The sequence below is a fragment of the Myxocyprinus asiaticus genome, chromosome 8, assembly GCF_019703515.2.
Source record: "Myxocyprinus asiaticus isolate MX2 ecotype Aquarium Trade chromosome 8, UBuf_Myxa_2, whole genome shotgun sequence".
Classification (NCBI taxonomy): Eukaryota; Metazoa; Chordata; class Actinopteri; order Cypriniformes; family Catostomidae; genus Myxocyprinus; species Myxocyprinus asiaticus.
This window is the reverse complement of record NC_059351.1, coordinates 11823420-11846947: the sequence shown is the minus strand read 5'-3', so window position 1 is coordinate 11846947 and position 23528 is coordinate 11823420. Positions and strand designations below refer to the sequence as shown.

The 23528-nt window shown below is 37.4% G+C and overlaps 2 protein-coding genes across 4 annotated transcripts; both read left to right on the top strand.

Moving 5' to 3' along the window:
• The first annotated feature begins 634 nt into the window (after positions 1-634).
• Positions 635-8457, top strand: nansa (N-acetylneuraminic acid synthase a). Its single transcript, XM_051705172.1, is given in 8 exon segments — positions 635-764; positions 1386-1560; positions 2015-2053; positions 4622-4647; positions 4650-4721; positions 5307-5461; positions 7491-7757; positions 8168-8457. Coding segments are annotated over 8 exon segments (1074 nt in total). The 3' UTR covers positions 8378-8457.
• A 1575-nt stretch (positions 8458-10032) lies between these two features.
• Positions 10033-23358, top strand: clta (clathrin, light chain A). Of its 3 annotated transcripts, none has more exons than XM_051704367.1 (7): positions 10033-10315; positions 13852-13880; positions 15025-15142; positions 16008-16119; positions 17675-17728; positions 20589-20624; positions 20880-22633. In XM_051704367.1, exons 1-7 carry the CDS (start codon positions 10132-10134, stop codon positions 21013-21015), a joined length of 669 nt encoding a protein of 222 aa, XP_051560327.1. In that variant the 5' UTR covers positions 10033-10131; the 3' UTR covers positions 21016-22633. The 3 variants fall into 3 exon arrangements, with proteins under 3 accessions (XP_051560327.1, XP_051560326.1, XP_051560328.1); XM_051704366.1 differs by lacking the exon at positions 20880-22633 and adding an exon at positions 22640-23358 and having other exon boundaries at positions 10034-10315; XM_051704368.1 differs by lacking the exons at positions 17675-17728; positions 20589-20624; positions 20880-22633 and adding an exon at positions 22640-23358 and having other exon boundaries at positions 10035-10315.
• Positions 23359-23528: the final 170 nt, after the last annotated feature.

Here is a 23528-nt window from a genome sequence, read left to right as displayed (position 1 = left end):
AATACTAACTTATTCAAAAGTATAGCCACAAAACATAAACAATGCGTGTTAACATGATTTTAATATGGTAAAAACAAGCCCTAAAGCCCTAAAATGACTGTAAATATGATGATTTAAACAACTTTACAGCTCAAATAATACATGTGTTTAAACAGAATTAATGTAAGTGCTTTTATAAAATAAAAAGCTTCACATCTTTGCCTTTAAACCCTCCAAAAATTGGCCCCATTCACTTCTATTGTAAGTGCCTCATTGTAACCTCGATTTTTGAGAAAAGAGGGAGGAATCAAAATTAATTTTTGTGGTAATCAACATTATGCCACAAATGCTGTCGACTGAGCTTAACATGTATTAAGCTCAAAACAAATAATGCCCCATTAATGTAAAAGTTCAATTCTGACACTGGTGTGAGCCGTTGTTTTGTATGTTCCTCCTTTTAAAGCCCAGTTGAGGACTTTTATTTTGAAAGACTTGGGTGTGCGCAGATAAATACACTTGGAAGTTGTACTAGCCCTTTCATTTCGATATCGGCATTTGACGCGTGTAACTAAAGCAGTGAGCACTTGTGCAAGTCAAACTCACCATCTGTCATTTTCGCAGCACTTCTGTCAGTTTTTGTGATTTTGGTTTTACAATGCCTCTTAAATTTGAGCTGTGCCCCGGTCGCACGATCGGAGGAAACAACCCATGCTTCATTATTGCAGAAATAGGACAAAATCATCAAAAAGACATTGAAATAGCCAAGAAAATGATTAAGATGGCCAGTGATTGATTAAGATTATTCCACCAGTTTTGTTTCTTGGTGATAAGATTGAAAGTAAAAAAATAAATAAATATTGAAATGTGATTTAATAGTTCATTTACTACTATAATTCACTATATTGCAAGCAAACTAGTTTAATATGAAGTGCAGTGGATAAAAGGTGTTGAGTCCGCTTAATCTGATACTGGAAATAAAATACGTGGAAATCTACATTCATAACTGCTGCATCTCAAATCACTTACTTATGCACTTAAGGAAGTTTGCCATATAGTAATGTTTGACACTGTAAGCCAATGTCTACTTATAGTTGCGTTTAAACTGACTTTAATGTTAATAATAAGCCTATTTTAACAGTTAATAAATAAGAATGCTGAAGGAAAAAAAAAATGAATTTGGTTCATTTTCTGAAAGAGAGCACTGCTCATGATTTATGTTTAATTACAAATATTGCATAGAAATGAAATGCGATATAATAACATACCACGTTTTATAAACTGAATTGGTCAACGTTTAACCATTGTTTTTGAGTAGGCTATTTATAGATGAAAGACTATTCTCTCAAGTCTTGTCATTTCACATTTTGCTGTCATTATTAAGTATATATAACTAGCTATCGTCTTTTAGGACTGTGGGACAGACTGTGCGAAGTTTCAAAAGAGTGAATTGTAGTACAAGTTCAACAAGAAAGCGCTGGAGCGGCCATACACCTCCAAACACTCCTGGGGGGAAACATACGGAGAACACAAGCGCCATCTAGAGTTCAGCCATGAGCAGTACAGAAAGCTGCAGCAGTACGCGTCCAGAAAAACGCATGCGCAGAGAAGTCTAGACCTTTAACCTTTTAATGCATTCCTCGGGTCTTTAGTCACCCGGGACCTTATTCCACTCCCTGTACCCCCTGTACATTTGTTGGAGTACTTTTAGTATTCCTCAGCCTTTCTCTTATGAATAGTGTTTTTTTGCACTAGCTGTAAATAGCACCTGCCACACAGTGGAGCTATTTGCACTCAGATAGTCTGGTGGAAACAGAAATTAAAGACAAACTGCACCCTCAAGCGTTGCTGTAATGGCATAGCTTGTAATGACAGTGTGGATGTGCTTTGTTTTTAGTGTGGAAGGACCTTGGTTCGATTCCCCCCTTTTGTCCCACTGTTCCCCGTCTTGTTTCCTGTCTCCACTCTGAATATTTCCTTACCACTCCTATTGCAAAAAAGTTGGGACAGTATGAAAAATGCTAATAAAAACAAAAAGGAGTGATTTGTAAATTATATTCACCCTTTGCTATATTGAAAGCACCATAACTACACATTATATGATGTTTTTCCTTGTGAATTTCATTTTTTTTTTTTTTTTTATGTACAGCAATTTCAAATCAGATGATTGTAACACGCTCCAAATAAGTTGAGACTGGGGCAATTTAAGACTAATAACAATCTGACGAGTTGAAATAACAAGGCGATGTTAAACAGGTGAGGCAGTCGTGTCATAGTATATAAGGAGCCTCCAAAAACAGCCTAGTCCTTCAAGAGAAAGGATCATTCCAGACTTGTCATTTTGCCTACAGATGCTTCAGCAAATAACCCAGTACTTTGAGAACAATGTTTCCCAAAGACAGATTGGAAGGATTTTGGGCATTTCACCCTCTACAGTGCACAATATAGTTAAAAGATTCAAGAAATCTGGTCAAATCTCGGTGCGTAAAGGGCGAGATGAAAACCACTTCTAAATGCACGTGACCTCTGATCCCTCAGACGTCACTGTCTTAAAAACCATCATTCATCTGTAATGGTTATCATGAACATGGGCTTGGGATAACTTTAGTAAACCTTTGTTAGTCAACACCACTCGCCGCTGCATCCACAGATGCAAGTTAAGACTTTACTATGCAAAGCAGAAGCCCTACATCAACACTGTCCAGAAGCACTGCCGACTTCTCTGGGCTCGGTCTCATCTAAGATGGAAAGTAGAACAGTGGAACTGTGTTTTTTGGTCTGAAGAGTCCACATTTAATTTTTAATTTTTTATTTTTTTTTAAACACAGCCGTTGTGTTATCCGGGTCAAAAAGGAAAAGAGTCATCCAAGCAGTTATTAGCGTCAGGTCCAAAAGCCAGTGTCTGTATCAGCCAGGGGTGCATCTGTGCCCATGGCATGGGTAACTTGCACATCTGTGAGAACACCATAAATGCAGACAGATATGTACAAATCTTGGAGGATTTTGGACGTCCCGGAATTTTCAGCAGGACAACTTCAAACCACATACTGGCCGAATAAGCAGAGAGTGTGGGTGCTAGATTGACCTGCCTGCAGTCCAGACCTGTCTCCAATTGAGAATGTGTGGCACATTATGAAGCGCACAATACGGCAATGAAGACCCCATACAATTGTGCAGCTGAAGACCTGCATAATGGATGAATGGGGGAAAATTCCACTTTCTAAACTTAACAAACTTGTGTCTTCAGTGCGTAAATGCGTAATAATTGTTATTAGAAGAAATGATGATGTTTCACAATGGTAAACATTTGACTGTCCCGACTTTTTTGGGAGTGTGTTACAATCATCTGATTTGAAATTACTGTACATTTAAAGAAAATAATTGAAATTCACAAGGAAAAACATCATATAATGTGTAGTTGTGGTGCTTACAATATAGCAAAGTGTGAATATAATTAACAAATCACTAGTTTTTGTTTTTATTAGCATTTTCCATATTCTCCCAACTTTTTCGGAATTGGGGTTATATAATAATAAAAACAAATTAATATAAGATGCGTTTTGTTGCTATTTACACTTAGTGCAAATAGCCTCTGCCTTTTTATAACTGCTTAGTTACCAGAAGTGTATAGGGTCATTAGGGACCTGTGATATGTAATAGTATCGCTTTTTTGCGCTTCCATAAATCATCTTTTTATGATTATTTCCTATCTATGTAAGTTTTCTAAAACAGAATATGCATTTCTTTAAGTAAATATATTACGTATCCCATATGTCTGTACACATACATACACCGATCAGCCACAACATTAAAACCACCTGCCTAATATTGTGTAGGTCCCCCTCGTGCCACCAAAACAGCGCCAACCCGCATCTCAAAATAGCATTCTGAGATGCAGTTCTTCTCACCACAATTGTACAGAGCGGTTATCTGAGTTACCATAGACTTTGTCAGTTCGAAACAGTCTGGCCATTCTCTGTTAACCTCTCTCATTTCCGTCCACAGAACTGCTGCTCACTGGATGTTTTTTGTTTTTGGCACCATTCGGAGTAAATTCTAGAAACTGATGTGCCTGAAATTTGTTGCGTCATCTCTTTGATGCTGTATATGAAAAATACAACATAAAAATATATCAAAATATATTCTATTCTATTTTGTTTTAACTGTCTTAAAAAAAAAAGGGAAAATTTGATATTATCTGCACATTTTGCAGATCTTTTTGTGATAGATATGCATGCCAGGTTGCTAAAGACCCAAGGTATGTAGTAATGTTTGACAAAATACCCATGTATTTAAGGGTTAATACACATACATATACATCATGTTTAAAAGAGGAATAGGAACAATTTGAAAAGTAGGATGTTAATGGGTCTATGAATTGTAAAGTCAATTTCTCCAGGAACAATGACAGATTTTGCCCAGATGTTCAAATATATATTTGAATTCATATTTTCTGTTGACAAGAAATTAATTTATGCCAGGAGCCTGCCGTTGACATAAAATGTTAATGTTTTCTAATATCAATTCATATTGCTCATATCGCTTTGTAGTGTCCTCAGCTTTTGCTTGGCTCCTATAATTTATTTTCTCATATGATGGTGCCTGTGTTAATTTGTTGTGTTTCTGTCCTTTTGTGTCTCTACTTTAAGATGGCTGTAGAATTCCTCCATGAAGAATTCCTTTCTTCAAAGTCGCATCTGGAGACACTAACAACTTCCCCTACCTCAAGAAAACGGCCCAAAAAGGTTTCTATAGTTATGGAATAATGGAGTGGTGGTGGCGGGTTAGTGGGCTAAAGCACATAACTGATAATCGGAAGGTTGCTGGTTCAATCCCCACAGCCATCACCATTGTGTCCTTGACCAAGGCACTTAAATCCAGGTTGCTCCAGGGGGATTGTCCCTGCAATAAGTGCACTGTAATTCGCTTTGGATAAAAGCATCTGCCAAATTCGTAAAATAATGTAATGGACAGCTAGCTTGTCATTGCAGCAAAATAGCTCAATGCAGCTTTTGTATGTAAGGGTTTATGCTGTAATGACCAGCTGACTGTATATTTATTCCTCATATTACATGGTGAAATAAATGCACTCGAAATATTGATTTTATTGTTGAAATGATATGATTCTAAAGAAAGAGACCACATTGTGATATGAGACATGAAACTAGCACAGCTACTATTTGTAGGAACAGTCAGTTATACTGTTTAACAGGCATAATAACTGACCATGGGGAAAATTCTAGGGGGAGATGTACTAAACAGTGTTTATTAAGCAAAGTAATGGAAAGACGTTGCAGAAAACACTGACGTCTGGTGCTTGTATGTTACAGGGCGTCCCATGGTAGTGTCGAGCGGGATGCAGTCCATGGAGATGATACGTCGTGTTTACGAGACCGTGAAGGAACACAACCAAAACTTCTGCATCCTGCAGTGCACGAGTGCATATCCACTAGAGCTGGAGGACGTCAATCTGTGAGTTATCACAGTAAAGAGACACTCAAATATCTGCTTTTTTATTTCAAATGGACTGACACACATTCATCAATATCATATTGTGTATAGCATTACTAATGTTTTTTGATCTTCATGAAAACATATTTTTTTAAACTTAAATGTATTGTACTCAATAACATTTTAATGGAAAGTATCAGCTGCAGACCTTGGACTAGGGATAATTTAGAATCCTAAAATCACATGCAACACAAAAGAATAATGGATTCTCTTTAAAGGGATAGTTCATCCAAAAAAGAAAGTTCTCTCATCATTTACTCACCCTCATGCCGTCCCAAATGTATATGACTTTCTTTCTTCTGCAGAACACAAAGGTTTTTAGAAGAATATCTCAGCTCTGTAGGTCCAAACAATGCAAGTGAATGGTAACCAGAACTTTGAAGCTCCAAAAAGCACATAAAGGCAGCAAAAAAGTAATCAATATACAGTATCTCCGGTGGTTAAAGGAATATTTTGGGTTCAATATAAGTTAAGCTCAATCGACAGCATTTGTGGCATAATGTTGATTACCGCAAAAATTAATTTCGCCTCATTCCTCCTTTTCTTTAAAAAACAAAAGCAAAAATCAAGGTTACAGTGAGGCACTTACAATGGAAGTGAATAGGGGCCAATTTTTGTACGATAAAATACTCCGTTTTAAAAGAATAACCACAAGACATAAAGGATATGCGTGTAAACATGATTTTAGCGTGATAAAACTTCGTTACCATGACGATGTAGTCAACAAATCCTAAAACCCTAAAATGACTGTAAATATTACAATTTAAACAACTTTACAGCTCAAATAATTAACTCCAAATAATGCGTTTTAACAGAAGAATAAATGCAATTGCTTCTATAAAATTATAAGCTTCATATTTCTGTTTAAACCCTCCAAAAATTAACTTTTACAGTAATGGGGCAATATTTGTTTTGAGCTTAATACATGTTAAGCTCAGTCGACAGCATTTGTGGCATAATGTTGATTACCACAAAAAATAATTTCGATTCATCCCTCCTTTTCTCAAAAATCGAGGTTACAGTGAGGCACTTACAATGGAAGTGAATGGGGCCAATTTTTGGAGGGTTTAAAGGCAAAAATGTGAAGCTTTTTATTTTATAAAAGCACTTACATTAATTCTGTTTAAACACATGTATTATTTGAGTTGTAAAGTTGTTTAAATAATCATATTTACAGTCATTTTAGGGCTTTAGGGCTTGTTTTTATCATATTAAAATCATGTTAACACACATTGTTTATGTCTTGTGGCTATACTTTTGAATAAATTAGTATTTTAATGTTTACGGATCAGCCTCCATTCACTTCCATTGTAAGTGCCTCATTGGAACCACCATTTTTGCTTTTTATTAAAGAAAAGGAGGAACGAGTCAAAATAAATTTTTGTGGTAATCAACATTATGCCACAAATGCAGTCAATTGAGCTTAACTTGTATTGAACCCGGAACTTTCCTTTAAATCCATGACTTCAGAAGTGATATTATAGGCGTGGGTGAGAAACATATCAATATAAGTCCTTTTTACTGTAAATCTACACATTCACTTTCACATTCTTCTTTTGTTTTTGGGTGATTTGCATTCTTCGTGCATATCGCCACTTACTGGTCGTGGCTGGTCAAAGGTGGAGATTTATAGTCAAAAAGGACTTAAAGATTGATCTGTTTCTCACCAACACCTATCATATTGCTTCTGAAGAGATTAAACCACTGGAGTCGAATGGATTACTTTCATGCTGCCTTCATGTGCTTTTTGGAGCTTCAAAGTTCTTGTCACCATTCACTTTTATTGTATGGACCTTCAGAGCTGAGACATTTTTCAAAAAACTTTGTCTTCAGACGAAGAACGAAAGTCATATACATCTGGGATGGCATGGTGGTGAGTAAATGATGAGAATATTTTGGGGTGTACTATTCTTTATGGAATTAAAATTAGCTAAATGAATCCCACAAAACCATGAACTGTACAGCAATGTATAGATTAAACATGCTTGTCTCCCAAAGAATAGGAATACCAAAAGGAGTTCTCAGACATTCCCATTGGTTACTCAGGCCATGAAAGTGGGATCAGCATTACAGTGGGGGCAGTTGCACTGGGAGCAAAGGTCGTGGAGCGCCACGTGACCTTGGACAAGACCTGGAAGGGCAGCGATCATGCAGCATCTCTGGAGCCTGCAGAGCTGACTGAGCTGGTGCGATCCATCCGCACACTGGAGAGAGCTTTGGGCACTGGAGTGAAATGCATGTTGCTCTGTGAGGTGCCCTGCCATGATAAGGTCAGAACAAATTCAGTACAAAAACTTGCAGCAAACTCTCAAAGCAGATTTTGCATAGGTACACGCAATCAATCAATCAATCAGTATGTCTGTCTGTATAAATATATTTACATACAGTACATATACATACATTTTAACTTTTTTTTCTAGTTATGCTCAGCATTGCATTCCTGCCACCATTGCATTCCTGTCTTCTTCCCAAAACATCCTCTTTCCTCTTATTTACTTTCTACTCCCTCTCTCCATTACCCTTTAATGAACCCTCTAATTCTTAACTGGACTCTCTGCTTCCTTCTCTGTTGCTTTATGTGTTATGTTAAGTTTTTTTACCAACACAAATACATTGTCTTAAAAAGGAATCTGCACAGTCAGACCATTCCTATAATTTTTTGTCTTCCTCTCCTCTCTAGCTGGGAAAATCTGTGGTTGCAAAGACAGCCATCCCGAAGGGTACTGAACTAACCCTTGACATGCTAACTGTGAAAGTAGCAGAACCAAAGGGCATAGCTCCAGAAGAAATCTTCCAGCTTGTGGGGAAAAAAGTGACAGTAGATATTGAGGAGGATGAGAGTGTCACTGAGGATGCAGTCGACAACTATGGCAAGAAAGCCAAAGCTTGAGGAAAACTGAGTGTCTCTTCAACATGGGATTCTTGGGATTCAGACTGGAATGAAATCGACACACAAAATATGCATTATTCCAGAACCAGATAAAAATGGCACTACATTTTGTCTGTATGGCAGAAATATACAGATGAGGCAGTAAAAAAATGCTGTTTATGTAATCAGACCACATGCAAATATCATTTGCCAAATGCTTTTGAATAAATAATGGAAATGAAAACAAATTTTGCCATATGTGTATTCTGTCTCTGCTCTTGTCTCATGCTGTTTGGTGCACATTTTGGTTATGCAGCTGAATTAAAATTAATCAACATATGAGGTTTATAACCCATTCAGCCTTCAAACTTTAAAGAAAAGGGTTTTATTAATATGCAAATATAATTATAAGTGTATAAGTTTAACATGCTTTTTAGGATATTTAACATGGTAATGTAATTGTTTTTTGTTTTTTTACATGTGCCACTATTTTATATGGAGTAACATGTAAATACCTTGGTATATAAATATAGTAATCATGGACTAAAAACGTTTCAAGGAAAGAAAACCGAAAATGATTTTTTTTTTTTTTTTTTTAGCAGAACGTAACCGAAAACCGGAACAAAGGGATTTTCAATTGTTCCAGAGTAAAAATGTTATTTTTTTAATGCTGGTAACCGGTTATAACCAGTTAATTTCATTCCGATAAATTTTTTCATGAGGCCAAAGGGTTTATCACAGTAAAATTTTGGAACTACACTACTTCATGTTGCCTGAAAAAATTAAACGGGATTTGATCCTGAAGGAAACCGATGCATCACACATTTCTTTGCCTAATTGCCCATTGTCATTTTCTTAATGAAGACCTTTTTAACAACTATGGATAAGTACTACATATACATGCACGGCTAATCCAGATACAAGGAAAACATTATTAGAGGTAAAAAGTACTTTTCTCAGTTGTTTCTTCACTGAATTATGTTAGATATGAAGCATTTATACAGATTTGATGTTGCCGGGTTTTGACTGAGAAGCAGATCTGTAAATAAAATTATATTTAACTGTTAATTAACTGCTTGTTATGATTTCTCTGCCGTTAAATCCACCACACAGGAAAAAAAATAATTGCTTATTTTTGCTTATTTTGGGCTTGTTTTTCCAGACCAGGTTGCTTTTTTCTCTTGCTAGACCTGGCAACACTACAACTGGCATTTCACCCAGCCCTAACAGCAGAGTACTGTTTTATTTTGTTCTAACCGGTAACCTTTTGGAAACGAGGCTACAGAACTTATGAACCGGAACGGAAAAAAAAAACCATTTCGTTTTTAGTCCCTGATAGTAATCATTCAGTAAAATGGCTTGTATAAAAGTCATGATCTTAATACCCAGTATCCTTTACAAAGGTAAGGTGGGCTGGCATATTCAGTTTCACTAAAATGAAGAAATTGAGATATTTTTCATGATAACGTCTGTTTATGTTCATTATATATTGATATGTATACAATCCATAGCTGCAACGCCCTATCAGGGCACGCTGATGATCACGGGACTTGTATGGAATCGGTTTAGTCATTTCATTGGTTAACAGCTCAATTCCTGCTCATCTGTATGGACACAGAACTGCCAATAAAAAAATACCAGCCTCTGATTGGCTGAGTGACCGTTTCCTTCGCATCCGTTCTCTCTTAGGCCCCCCCTTTGGAGCCGTCGACAAGGAAGACAGCAGGGCGATTTGTGTTTTCGACCGTTCTCACTCAAAACACATTTAGCTAGCAATGGATGATTTTGATATGCTCAGCGCCCCTCAGGGAAGCGCAGGGAACGGCGTGGGGGCAGACGAGGACCCGGCGGCGGCTTTCCTGGCCCAGCAGGAGAGTGAGATCGCGGGCATCGAGAATGACGAGGGCTTCAGCATCCTGGACAGCGGAGAGGTTCCTTCATCCTTCAGCCAAGAGGACGGTGGGTTTACACAGCGGATCCGAGCCTCCGACGGCAAATAAGCCGTCTTAAAATGTTGTTATTACCCTGTTATAAAAACACGGAGGGAAAGGGCTGTTTTACCCGCTGGCTAGCAAACTAGCGTCTATAATGAAGTGAGTAATGTAAGCAGTGTGTCTGCCGTACTGCTGCTCTCGGATCAGAGCTATGAATCCCAGTGTCCAGTATGTATCTAGATGTATTAATAGTTTAACACTGGACTGGTTGTTAAAATGAAGCAGTAAACATAGCGTTATCTATCTAACGCGGCTATTTAGGAGTCTGATTCGATAGGTGAACGAAAATATTTAATCTAAACTTTCACCTTCAGAATAGATACTAATATTTTTTTAACTGTATTGTGCGCTTCTCTAAATCGATTACCTCATTGTATCAGCTAAAATCTAGTTCCTTGAACGCTGATGGTTTTTTTATTACGTAATGACCTTTGGACCGGAGGTTGTGTGTGTATAAGGGTGTGTTAAAATTCAGTTCCTTTAGTCTTTACACTGTAGTGTCCAGGGCCGTTTTAAGGTTTGGTTATGGCAGGGCCATGACTATGTCTCAAACTAGTGCGATACCTATCTAGAGAGCGTTTGAATCGGAGATTTGAACGCGCCTACGCTACTTTTGAAGACTCCCACAACGTTTGAACGTTAGAATACACGTGATGCCCAAAAATGTCCGAATCCATCTGTAAAGCCTCAGAATTTTTGAACGTTCGTTTCAGACGTACCTAAAATAAGTTCAAACACTCCTGTGATGCCTGAAAACGTATGATTTAAATGTTCCAATGTTCATTAGAATGTTTGCATATACTCGTGATACCTCAGAATCTTCGAACGGTTAATTCAAATGCACCTCTAGTGTCTCAAAATGTTTGATTCGAATATTTGTGAACACCTGTGATGTAAAAAAAGAAAAAAAGTATTCATTCAATTGTTTAAACTTTCGATTAGAAGAACACGTATAAACGTTCTAGCATTACGTTTAAATGTTCAAACACAGTGAATCCCAAATTGTTGTCTGGGTAGGCAGCTCACAAGGTTAGACACGTTAGATTAGAAGGTTTGAATCCATTTGTGATGTTTCAGAATTTTCAGACTTTCAAGTTGAACACACAAATAATGCAAAAACAAAACATTTGAACATCCCAGCGTTCAATTTGAAAGTTCAAACGCACCCTGAATCCCACAATGCTATTTACTGTTGAAGTCAGAAGTTTACATACACTTGAAGTCATTAACTCATTTTTTTTAACCACTCCACAGATTTCATACTAGCAAACTATAGTTTTGGCAAGTCATTTAGGACATCTACTTTGTGCATGACATGAGGCATTTTTCCAACAATTGTTTACAGACAGATTGTTTCACTTTTAATTGGTTATCACAGTTCCAGTGGGTCAGAAGTTTACATACACTAAGTTGACTGTGCCTTTAAGCAGCTTGGAAAATTCCAGAAAATGAAGCTTTTAGACAGTTAGTCACTTAGCTTCTGTTAGGCTAATTGGAGTCAAATGAAGGTGTGCCTGTGGATGTATTTTAAGGTCTACCTTCAAACTCAGTGCCTCTTTGCTTGACATCATGGGAAAATCAGAAGAAATCAGTCAAGACCTCCACAAGTCTGGTTCATCCTTGAGAGCAATTTCCAAATGCCTGAAGTTACCACGTTCAACTGTACAAACAATAGTACACAAGTATAAACACCATGGGACCACACAGCCATCACACCGCTCAGGAAGAAGACGCATTCTGTCTCCTAGAGATGAACGTAGTTTGGTGCGAAAAGTGCAAATCAATCCCAGAACAACAGCAAAGGACCTCGTGAAGATGTTGGAGGAAACAGGTAGACAAGTATCTATATCCACAGTAAAACAAGTCCTATATTGACATAACCTGAAAGGCTGCTCGGCAAGGAAGAAGCCACTGCTCCAAAACCGCCTTAAAGCCAGACTACAGTTTGCAAGTGCACACGGAGACAAAGATCTTACTTTTTGGAGAAATGTTTTCTGATCTGATGAAACAAATATTGAACTGTTTGGCCATAATGACCATCGTTATGTTTGGAGGAAAAAGGGTGAGGCTTGCAAGCCAAAGAACACCATCCCATCCGTGAAGCATGGGGGTGGCAGCATCATGGTGTGGGGGGTGCTTTGATGCAGGAGGGACTGGTGCACTTCACAAAATAAATGGCATCATGAGGAAGGAAAATTATGTGGATATATTTAAGCAACATCAAGACATAAGCCAGGAAGTTAAAGCTCGGTCGCAAATGGGTCTTCCAAATGGACAATGACCCCAAGCATACCTCCAAAGTTGTGGCAAAATGGCTTAAGGACAACAAAGTCAAGGTATTGGAGTGGCCATCACAAAGTCCTGACCTCAGTCCGATAGAAAATTTGTGGGCAGAACTGAAAAAGCATGTGTGAGCAAGGAGGCCTACAAACCTGACTCAGTTACACCAGTTCTGTCTGGAGGAATGGGCCAAAATTCCAGCAACTTATTGTGAGAAACTTGTGGAAGGCTTAAATGTATTTGGCTAAGGTGTATGTAAACTTCTGACTTCAACTGTTGGTAGGTTGCTCTCCTGGTTTTGAGATGCTCCGTTACAAGCATGTCACAGCTGAATGAATGAACCACTTTACTTGCAAATATGAACTGTACTGTTTTTGTCCCTAATATCATAAATTCACCTTTCAGATTAGTTTAAATCTAGACTCTGGCTAAGATGAGTATGGTTTGGTGGCCTTTATTGTGAGTAAACGCACTACCTTCTATGGTGAAAAGTCAATACACAATTTGACATGTAGTATGCCCCATACTGTCTCAGTCTTTAATGTGGTTTGTTAATTACAAGGAAGAAAACATTATCAATGAATGTAAAAGTGCCTGGTATTCACTTTTTGGAGGCAGTTGGCTCGTATACTGCTCTGGCTGAAAGGTTTGAATAAATTATGACAAGGATGTAGTTTCATGGGCACAAAGGCACACTAGGATCTTGCAGCTTGGATCTAGGGTGACTGAAGACAGCAGTCTTGGAAACACCATGCACTGCAATGTGCAGCAAATTCGTTGGGCCTGCATATTTTATGCATTGCATTTATCAATTTAAGTGTAGGTATATACTGACCCAATGTGTTAAGATACATTTTGCACCTCTCATTAGTGTTTGTTAGTGTGCATATTAATACATATTGGTTGAGGATTTTTTTTTTTTTTTTTTTTAAATGTTGCTGACCAAAACCTCCCTAGTAAAGAAAGGAAAAGTCAGCAATATCAGAGACTTGGGCAAGGGGAAAGACCATGTATCCTGTTCAACAGAACACTGTAGTTCGGTTTAACCAATGCAGTAGCGCTGCTGTTCCTCACTGAATTAATTTTTTTATTTTTTGTCCATTCTATAATCACTTCAAATGAACTGAGGATGATCCATAATAAATTGAAAATACTGTAAGAAAATCTTACTGGATAATGTCAAATTTTAATGTTTTCTTTTATTTTATTTTTACCTTTCAGGTGGAGCACTGAATGGAGATCTACATGGGGTAAGAAAGCTGAAGCCCTTGAAGAAATGTTCCCTGTATACCATCTGGCATAAGATGTTTTAGTATTGTTACATAGTAGTTATTATTTTATGTTCTTTTCAGGTGTATCTTTCAGTAACGGATTATAATTGTATTTAGCTGTAGAAACTGCTAGTGTAACTCATTAGTAACAGAAGAAATCATGTGTTTTGCCATAATGGCTGTAAATAGCAAATATCTAAAAGGTTAAGCATATTCATATTAGATAAAGTGTTTATTAGCTTTGTCTGTGAGGCCATAAACTGGTATTGTTAAAAGTTTGGGTGGAAAGGCTCATTTTACTGATGAAAAACCAGTTATTCAGAAATCATGTATTTCATTTGGGCTCCCTTATACCAATCTTTACTAGGGATATAATGATTATTTTTTGATGCAATGACTGATATTATAAATCTATACTGAAACAACTTGAGTCAATAATTTTAAAGTAATTTTTACAGCGTTATAATTTACAGTATGAAAATCCTATTCTTTTTTTTTTTTTTATATCTGTTTTAGAAAAAAAAAAATTCCCTTTTTGGGTTTGTTTAGTCTTTGAAAAACACATGACTCTAGTTAGAGAGTAGAGCTCAAAGAGATACAATGGAGTTCAATGATGATTATGGTATTATTCAAATGAGTTTGTGTGTAGTCTGAAACAAATTGGGTAAACATTCAATATTTGGTATATATATATAAAAAATGCATACTTTAATCTATGAACATTTGTAGCTCTGAACTAAAGGGTGCAATTTGAAAATTAACAGTAAAGTAAAAAAAAAAAAAAAAAGTACACACTAGTATAGCTGTTAGTTTTTTCCTGTCCACCAATTCCAGATTAGTTAAAACTTTGTTGTAATCTAGCTAGTCATCTGGAATGGGTATTAATCTGGAATGGGCAAACAGAAGAGAACACTATGAAATATTCATTATGTGTAAATAAAAAAAATTCCTAATCGAACGACAACCATTATGATCTCAATATATTGTGCATCTCTGATCTTTCTCCAAAATTGTCCAAAAATGTATAGCCACATTGAAAAAGTTCATTACTTTGCCTGAGTGCTATATAGTTTTCTGATAGAGCAGAGTTTAAAGCCCCCAGTTTCGCTTGTGTGTCCTAAAGGAAAGCAATGGTCCTTCAGATGTGTATGCAGCCATCTCCAGCGTAGACCGTTTGCAGGCCGAGCCGGAGAGCTTGCGGAAGTGGAGAGAGGAGCAGCGTGAGAGGTTGGAGCAGCTCGGTAAGGAACCAAGACCTTCGCAGAATCCATTGTGATCACTTAAAGGGATAGTTCACCCAAAAATAAACACTGTCATCATTTACTCACTCTCATGTTGTTCCAAACCTATATGAGTTTCTCTGCTCTGCAGAACACAAAAGGAGATGTTAGGTAGTATATTAGTAGTCTCAGTCACCATACAGTTTCATTGCATAAGAGTGAGAGTGAATGTCAAATCATTGTGCATGCCATGGAAGAAAACAAGCTATTGTGCTTTGACACAACAGGAGGGTGGGTTAAAGGAATAGTTTTTCTTAAAAATGACAATTCTCTCATCATTAACTCACCCTCATGTCATCCCTGATGTGTATAACGTTCTTCTGCAGAACACAAATGAAGAATATCTCAGCTCTGTGAAGTGAATGGTGGCCAGAACTTTGAAGCTCCAAAAGGCACATAAAGGCAGCATAAAAGTAATCCATACGACTCCAGTTGTCAAATCAATGTCTTCTGAAGCGATACGAATGATGTGGGTGAGAATCAGATCGAAGTTTTTTGAGATTTGTAGTAAAGATTGACTTGTTATTATTGTTTCTCACCCACACCTATCATATTGCTTCTGAAGACATGGATTTAACCACTGGAGTGGTGTGGATTACTTTTATGCTGCCTTTATGTGCTTTTTGGAGCTTCAAAGTTCTGGCCACTAATCACTTGCATTGTATGAAGCTACAGAGCTGAGATATTCTTCTAAAAAAATCTTCGTTTGTGTTCTACTGAAGAAAGAGGGTGAGTTACTGATGAGAGAATTTGTATTTTTGGGTGAACTTTCTGAAGCTATGAAGGACTTGTAAGAATGACAGATGTTCCCCTGTGCTGTTTTCAGATGCTAACTCACGTAAGCAGGAGGCAGAATGGAAGGAGAAGGCAAAGTTGGAGCTGGAGGAGTGGCACACCAGGCAGAACGAGCAACTGGAGAAGACCAAAGTAAACAACAGGTACACAGCATTGTGGCAGCAGCTGAAATATATAGGAGTGTCTCAAAGGTCTATTCTACCTCCATAGCCAGTGTATTGTAAATCACAAGTAGATTAGTGTGATTTCAGTCATTATATATAAAAGGCAGCTTCTGTTTTTCCCTACCCATCTGGTGACAAAAGCACAGCAAAGGTGCATGGGTCATCCATCGAACTGTCAAAATGTGTGCTGGGTCACAGAGTATTCAAAACATATTTGGGACATATTTGTTTCCATGTTGTGAACAATGTACATGAATTTAGTTCTTGGGATGGAACTCTTTTTCTCCCCAATTTGGAATTCCCAATGCACTCTAAGTCCTCATGGTGGCGTAGTGACTCGCCTCAATCCGGGTGGCGGAGGGCGAATCTCAGTTGCCTCCGCGTCTGAGACCTTCAACTGGTACACCTTATCACGTGGCTCGTTGAGCATGTTACCGTGGAGACATAGCGCATGTGGAGGCTTCATGCCATCCACCGCGGCATCCACACACAACTCGCCACACGCCCCACAGAGAGCGAACGACGTTATGGCGACCATGAGGAGGTTACCCCATGTGACTCTAACCTCCCTAGCAACTGGGCCAATTTGGTTGCTTAGGAGACCTCTCAGCACGCCCTGTGATTCGAACTCACGAGCTCCAGAGGTGGTAGTCAGCATCTTTACTCGCTGAGCTACCCAGGCCCCCCCCCGCGTAAGGCACTCTTAAAAAGCTCTTTCCATTTCACTGCACTAGCTGAATGATCATAGTGGATGAGTGGAGCAGTCTGTTGTAAAAACAAACAAATAAACAGGCAGTATTGAAGATTAAAACATGAATTTTCAGATTTAGTTGTATATTTTCTCTGTAGACATTGATTATACAAATGAATAAAGATAACACAAATAATCTGCTGTTAGGCATGTAGTGCTGATTGTCATGATGTTGGCAGTGTTTAATATCTGATAATGGTGGTGTTATGGTGATGACATGTTTCAGAATTATTGATGCGGCATTGCATCTTTACTCCGTATTTGGCACAGAGCCACCTTTAAGGATAGGTCACTCAAAAATCATCATGGCGTTACCTCCATGGAACACAAAAGGCAGAACGTTGTACAACGTTTCCATTCACTTTGACTTCATCCATTCAATAAAAGTGGGTGTTTACTACCTTTGTGTTCTGTGGAAGAATGTTAAATTGGTTTGGAACAACATAGAATATGTACAGTAATTGATAACAGAATTTTCGTTTTTAAACTCGACCCCCTAAAATCTCTTTCTCTATGCACTGTGCTTGAGTGTCTGTCACCATTCCACTGTATGCTAAATTAACGCTGTCTAAATTCATTGTGTTTTTATGTTCCGTTTGTCTTTTCTTGTGTGCTTTGAGTGTATATCTCCCATTTGTTTCTCTGTGTGTATGTATGTGTTGTTCACTTATGTATGGCTTGTTGTTAACACTGGTATGGTAACACTGGAGTATGAATGTTTTTCTCCTTTTTACCACTCTCTCTGTTCTCTCCTGCTTCGCTGCTCTCCTCTGGGACTCCCAGGGTGCTGGATGAGGATTTCTACAAACAACCCGTCGCTGATCTGATTGGTTATGTGTATGTTGCTAAACTAACATCCTTTCTTTTCACATGCATCTCTGATTACCACTCACTTTCCTGCATCTCATCTTTATTTCATCACCTGTCACACATTTCTAACCAAACTCTTGGTTAACCACATATCTAAAACAAGGGTAACCATACCTAATGTTTTGACAAATAATAATGCTAATAAATGCATGTCTTCCATTTACCTCTTATGTTTAATTTCTAAAAACACATAGCAGAATTGAATTCTGTCTATTCCTATTCAGTCATCTCTCACTCGTCAGTTAATTCCGACAATGATTGCATATTTTTATACCTAATTTCTTATCACTCTTATTTACTTTTCATGGCCATTTATACATTTTTAACTCATGTATGGTCTCATGTTTGTGTTGTGCATATGTTATTATGTGTGCATTTTGTTGATATTCAAAATCTGATAATTTATTTACTGTCTAGCATTATTATTAATTGAGATTATTGAAATAGTAGTGCTATTTAGTGCAATAGTAGTGACTATTATACAGCAGTAGTTTATTTCTAAGCAACTATGTCTTCGGGTGCTATCAAAACCAGCTGATAAATCAAAACTAGCCAAGATCATAATTGCTACCAATCAGGATCAGAAATTAAGGCTGACTCAGGGCAAAAATACCACCAAAAGTCACAAAAATGCCCTTGAAATTCAAAATGTGCCCCCTTTTTTGTTATAGTACATCTGATCTTAGTTTTTACATTCTATAAGCCTAGTTGTACACATTATCACAAAATATTTGACGTTGATTTATTTTTTATAGGTAGGTGAAAATATATTGTCAATGTAATTATTCAGATAAATAAATAAATGGATTAAATTAAAGTGATTGAATCAAAGGGTTGCACAGTATATTTATTAATTAGTTTGAAAGAAAAATGCCCTCAAAAATGTAAAAACTGCCCCTGAAATTCAAATCCAGGGGCAAATATTGACTCTATGGAAAAGTTAATTTCTGACACTGCTACCAATACAAATCCAGTTTGCATTCTTTTGCTTCTAGAATTAGTTTTTTTTTTTTTTTCACTTGTATTCCCAAAGTTTACAGGATACGCTTTTACCTGGCCGTAAATTTTGTTTATGATTAAAGGTCCACCAAGTAATTTTTGTGTACATGAAACTGGCCGATACTGGAATTTTTACTTACACCTATCGGCACAAATGTTTTTGGTTATCAGTGTCATTGTAGAAATACACTAGTCACAGGTGTTTTTTTTTATCACCCATGATAGATTTATCCTGCAATCAAAATATAACACTTCTATTTATATACACCTATCAGCCACAACATTAAAATCACTTGCCTAATATTGTGTAGGTCCCCCTCATGCTGCCAAAACAGCGCCAGCCCGCATCTCAGAATAGCATTCCGAGATGATATTCTTCTCACCACAATTGTACAGAGCGGTTATCTGAGTTACCATAGACTTTGTCAGTTCGAACCAGTCTGGCCATTCTCTGTTGACCTCCCTCATCAACAAGGCATTTCCGTCCACAGAACTGCTACTCACTGGATGTTTTTTGTTTTTGGCACCATTCGGAATAAATTCTAGAGACTGTTGTGTGTTAAAATCCCATAAGATCAGCAGTTACAGAAATACTCAAACTAGCCTGTCTGGCACCAACAATCATGCCATGGTCCAAATCACTGAGATCACATTTTTCCCCATTCTGATGGTCGATGTGAACATTATCTGAAGCTCCTGACCCGTATCTGTGTGATTTTATGCACTGCAGCCACATGATTGGCTGATTAGATAATAGCTAATATCAATAGATGATTGTTGGTGCCAGATGGACTGGTTTGAGTATGGGGGGTTAACGAGTAGTATACAAGTAGTATTTAGCTGGTCATGTGATTCCAAAATGGTGGCCACCATGAGGAGCGACCTGCCCTATGTAGAGTAAAACATCAATTCAAATATATGTCGAAAGCACTATTTGTTTCTTATTCCAGGTTCAGTATAAATTAAGCTCAATCGACAGCATTTGTGGCATAATGTTGATTACCACAAAAAGTTATTTCAGCTCGTTCCTCTTCTTTAAAAAAAGACATTTAAAAAAATAACGAGGTTAGAGTGAGGCACTTACAATGGAAGTGAATGTGGCCAATGTTTGGAGGGTTTTAAGGCAGAAATGTGATGCTTATAGTTTTGTAAATCACTTACATTAATTCTTCTGTTAAACTCATGTATTATTTGAGCTGTAAAGTTGTTTAAATAGTCATTTTTACAGTTGATTTAGAGTTTGTTAACATTAAATTGCCATGGCAATGACGATGTAAAATTGGCTAAAAATGTACACAGAAAAGGTTAGTAAACTTAACTTGTACTGAACCCGGAATATTCCTTTTAAAGGTGTAAATCATTTTTACTTGGTGCATCTTTAACCCATGGCTGGTGATTTTGCCGGACACCTAGTTGCTTCTAATACTGGTGTTTAGATTTGGAGTATTTTAGAGTATTGTGTGCCTAGGTTGAACCAAACTGTCCCAGGCTAGAACTGTCCTCTTAGTTCTGCAGCCCTCATGTTCTCCATGGACCTCTAACTGCTTCTGCCTATTCTGCAGAACTATTTCAAACGTTAGCTACTTTTCTTTTGCTTGGTAAATGTCTCTCAACTCAAGCATCAGTTGAGACCGCCGAATGCAGCAAGCGGCACATCAATGACGGCTGCAAGCTAAGCGCACTAGAAACACTTCTTTATGATGACTTGGGTTTTGAACAGTGCATGCTTGCTTTGGTCATCTGCATAAATCGTATTTCTTTTGGTTTTCTATATATCTGACTTGTGATCTGTTTCTCCTTGTTTTTCTTTTCTCTACGCACCTTTAAGCACTCACATTAACCATCCTTGCTACCGCCTAGACCAGTTAAGTAAAACAAAAAAAAAAAAAAAAAAAAAAAGGAAAACCAAATATACTCAGGGAAAAAGCTACACTTATTACAAATTTCTACACCAATTAATTGCTGTCTTTATTAATATGTTTCTGCTAAAGTCAAGAATCTGGATGTCCTTTTGTGGTGATGTGTTGGTGCACTAGTCCTGTTCGTTGATGTAGTTGATGTGACAGTGATGACCTCATTGGCTTTTCATACCCATTTTGCTGTGTATATTGTGTGATAGTGGAGAGGCTATTGCAACTCTACTGGACAGAGACCACGGCAGCGGAAAAGGGTTTGTAAAGGGACTGGTGGAAATGGGAATAGTTTACTATGTCAAATGGTTCAAATGTAGTCCTATCTTTGTGACTGTGACATAACACTAGGGCTGGGCGATATTGCTGAAAAAAATTATATCTTGATGTTTTGCGGCATTTGAAAAAGTAATTGGAAATAAATCTCATTTGACATGGTTTAGCAATGCAGGAAACATTGACAGAATAGTACTATTTCATTACATTGTTCTGTCCACATAATGATCATTTGAGAACTGTTAACAGAAAATCATTCAGGTAAAAAAAAAAAAAAAAAAAAGGAAGATCGATTACCAACCCTATTGCCAAGTGGATTCAAAAATGTTTAATTTACGTATCACCTAAGACCCCAAAACACATTTTTTACTAAATGAACAAAGAATGATATTTAATAATCATTCATATGCACCAATAAAACAACTAAATAAACAGCAATATTATCTGCATTTTACCACATTTTACCATAGGCCTATATGAAAAATGCCATGCAGTGGCTTCCATAAACATTTAAGAGTGACGACCCAATCGAAATCTGTTTTAAAACAGTTCATTGGAACTTTCTTACCAACATTTTTACTACTAAAGTTTAAATCATTGATGTTATTAAAGACATCATTATTAACACTCATACTTGTCGCAAGTGGTGTGATTGTAAATCTATTCTAATGACATGGTCTTTAGGATACTTAATGCTAAATAAATAGTGCATTAAAACCATTGCGATACTTGCAAGGTTTTTTATCTTTTTTATTTATATCACTATTAAAATCATCGCAAATATACAGTGGAAATTGTATATATCGCCCAGTCCTATATGGCAATGTCTATTTAACCACTGAACAGTTCTAAAAAGATAAATGAACACTCCTAACCTTGTATTATATGTTATGTATTAGCTGAACCGCTTTCTTTGGAAAATGATTTGTTTATTCCAAAAACTCTTTAGCGTTTGTCGGGCCAGAAACCTGGTTTAGCGCCCCCATGCTCAGCAGAAGGCCCCGCTTTTGGTCACTGCCAGCGCATGGCAAATTCAGCCTTTGCACAAAGATTTATTGGTTAAAATAAGCTAAATTGCCTGTCAATTCACTATATTGAAGGCTCATTAGCGTACAAGATTCCTTGACATTCCTTTGACCATCAAGAGATAAGGAATGTCCTACGTAAAAGGATTTTCAAGTACAATAAATTGTTTTAACCAACTGAATCACTGCAAATGTTTTAATTGTGGCTGTTTTGGAACCTTTTCCTGCCTTCAAGATCAACAACTAATTCTGGTAATGGTGGGTTGGGGGCATGATGCTCAAACTACCATCTATTTTGTATGTTTTCACCTGAAGAATGTCTATGGATGTACTATTGTTGGATGGAAATAACCATTGTTTTTTCACCCAGACACAATGCTGCTTTGGTACTCTTGCCTCTTGACAAAGCCATCAGGAAACTATTCGGCCAGTCATTTGAAGCTTTTTTTGAGCTTTGCTGAGAAATTATCTGTTGTAATTGGTCATCAAGATGTTCATGTCTAGAAGTGATTCTACCAATACACTTTCCAGAATGCAGTTTTTCCTAGATTAAGCATCAGCCAATAGGAAGAGGTGTAAAGGAGGTCAGCGGTTGTGTACTGCAGCAGGATGTGTCTGAGTTGGTCTGTTGCATCTGTCCAAGGCTGATTGTGCTCTATTGTCGACAGGGCGGCCGAGGAAGCCATGGTGTCGGAGCTGGACGAGAACAGCCCTGGCACAGAATGGGAGCGTGTGGCACGCCTTTGTGACTTCAACCCCAAGTCCAGCAAGCAGGCCAAGGACGTCTCCCGCATGCGCTCTGTCCTTATCTCCCTCAAACAGTCCCCGCTTGTCCGCTAGGCTCCGCCTCCGAAATCCCTGCAGCCATTGGATCTCGTGACATTCCTTTTGTTTGTGAATTCCTTCGGCTGTGGTCCCATCCCATCATGGTTTAGAGATCCATTTCCATATATAAATAATCTATATTATATTACATAATATGATATGGGTATATCTATATATGTTTATATATTCCATCTATAAATATATACATATATAATGATGTTCAGATTGTTTTTTATTTTTTTGGTGTCTATTTTAAGGACCAAACTCAATATTGTCTTCATTTTTCCATGTAGAGACAGTGTGTGGCGTTGTGACACTATCAATCTATGCATTTCCCTCCTTAAACTGTTCAGGAAAGAAGTACTACATGTCTTGTGTATGTTGTATACAGATGGTGGATATATCCTGTGTGTGTAACTCTGTACATAAAGACTGGCCCTCTGTACACTTAAATATGTGAGATAATGGCACAAGTTGTAGAAGAACAGAGCTGTACCCTAGTAAATGTTGCCTCATGTTCTCCATTCTGTTTCAGTATGATTAAACACATTTGAAATGTCAAGTGTCTCTTGAGAGTATGTATCCCATTAGAAAAACAAACAAAACGGTTAAAGTAGTTAACGTACTAAAAATTTGCAATACTTTTTCCAGCACTTATAAACTTAAACTTTTTTTTTTTTAAGTTGTACTGTATGTTAAAATGAATGCATTATGAACTAACAATGAATTATT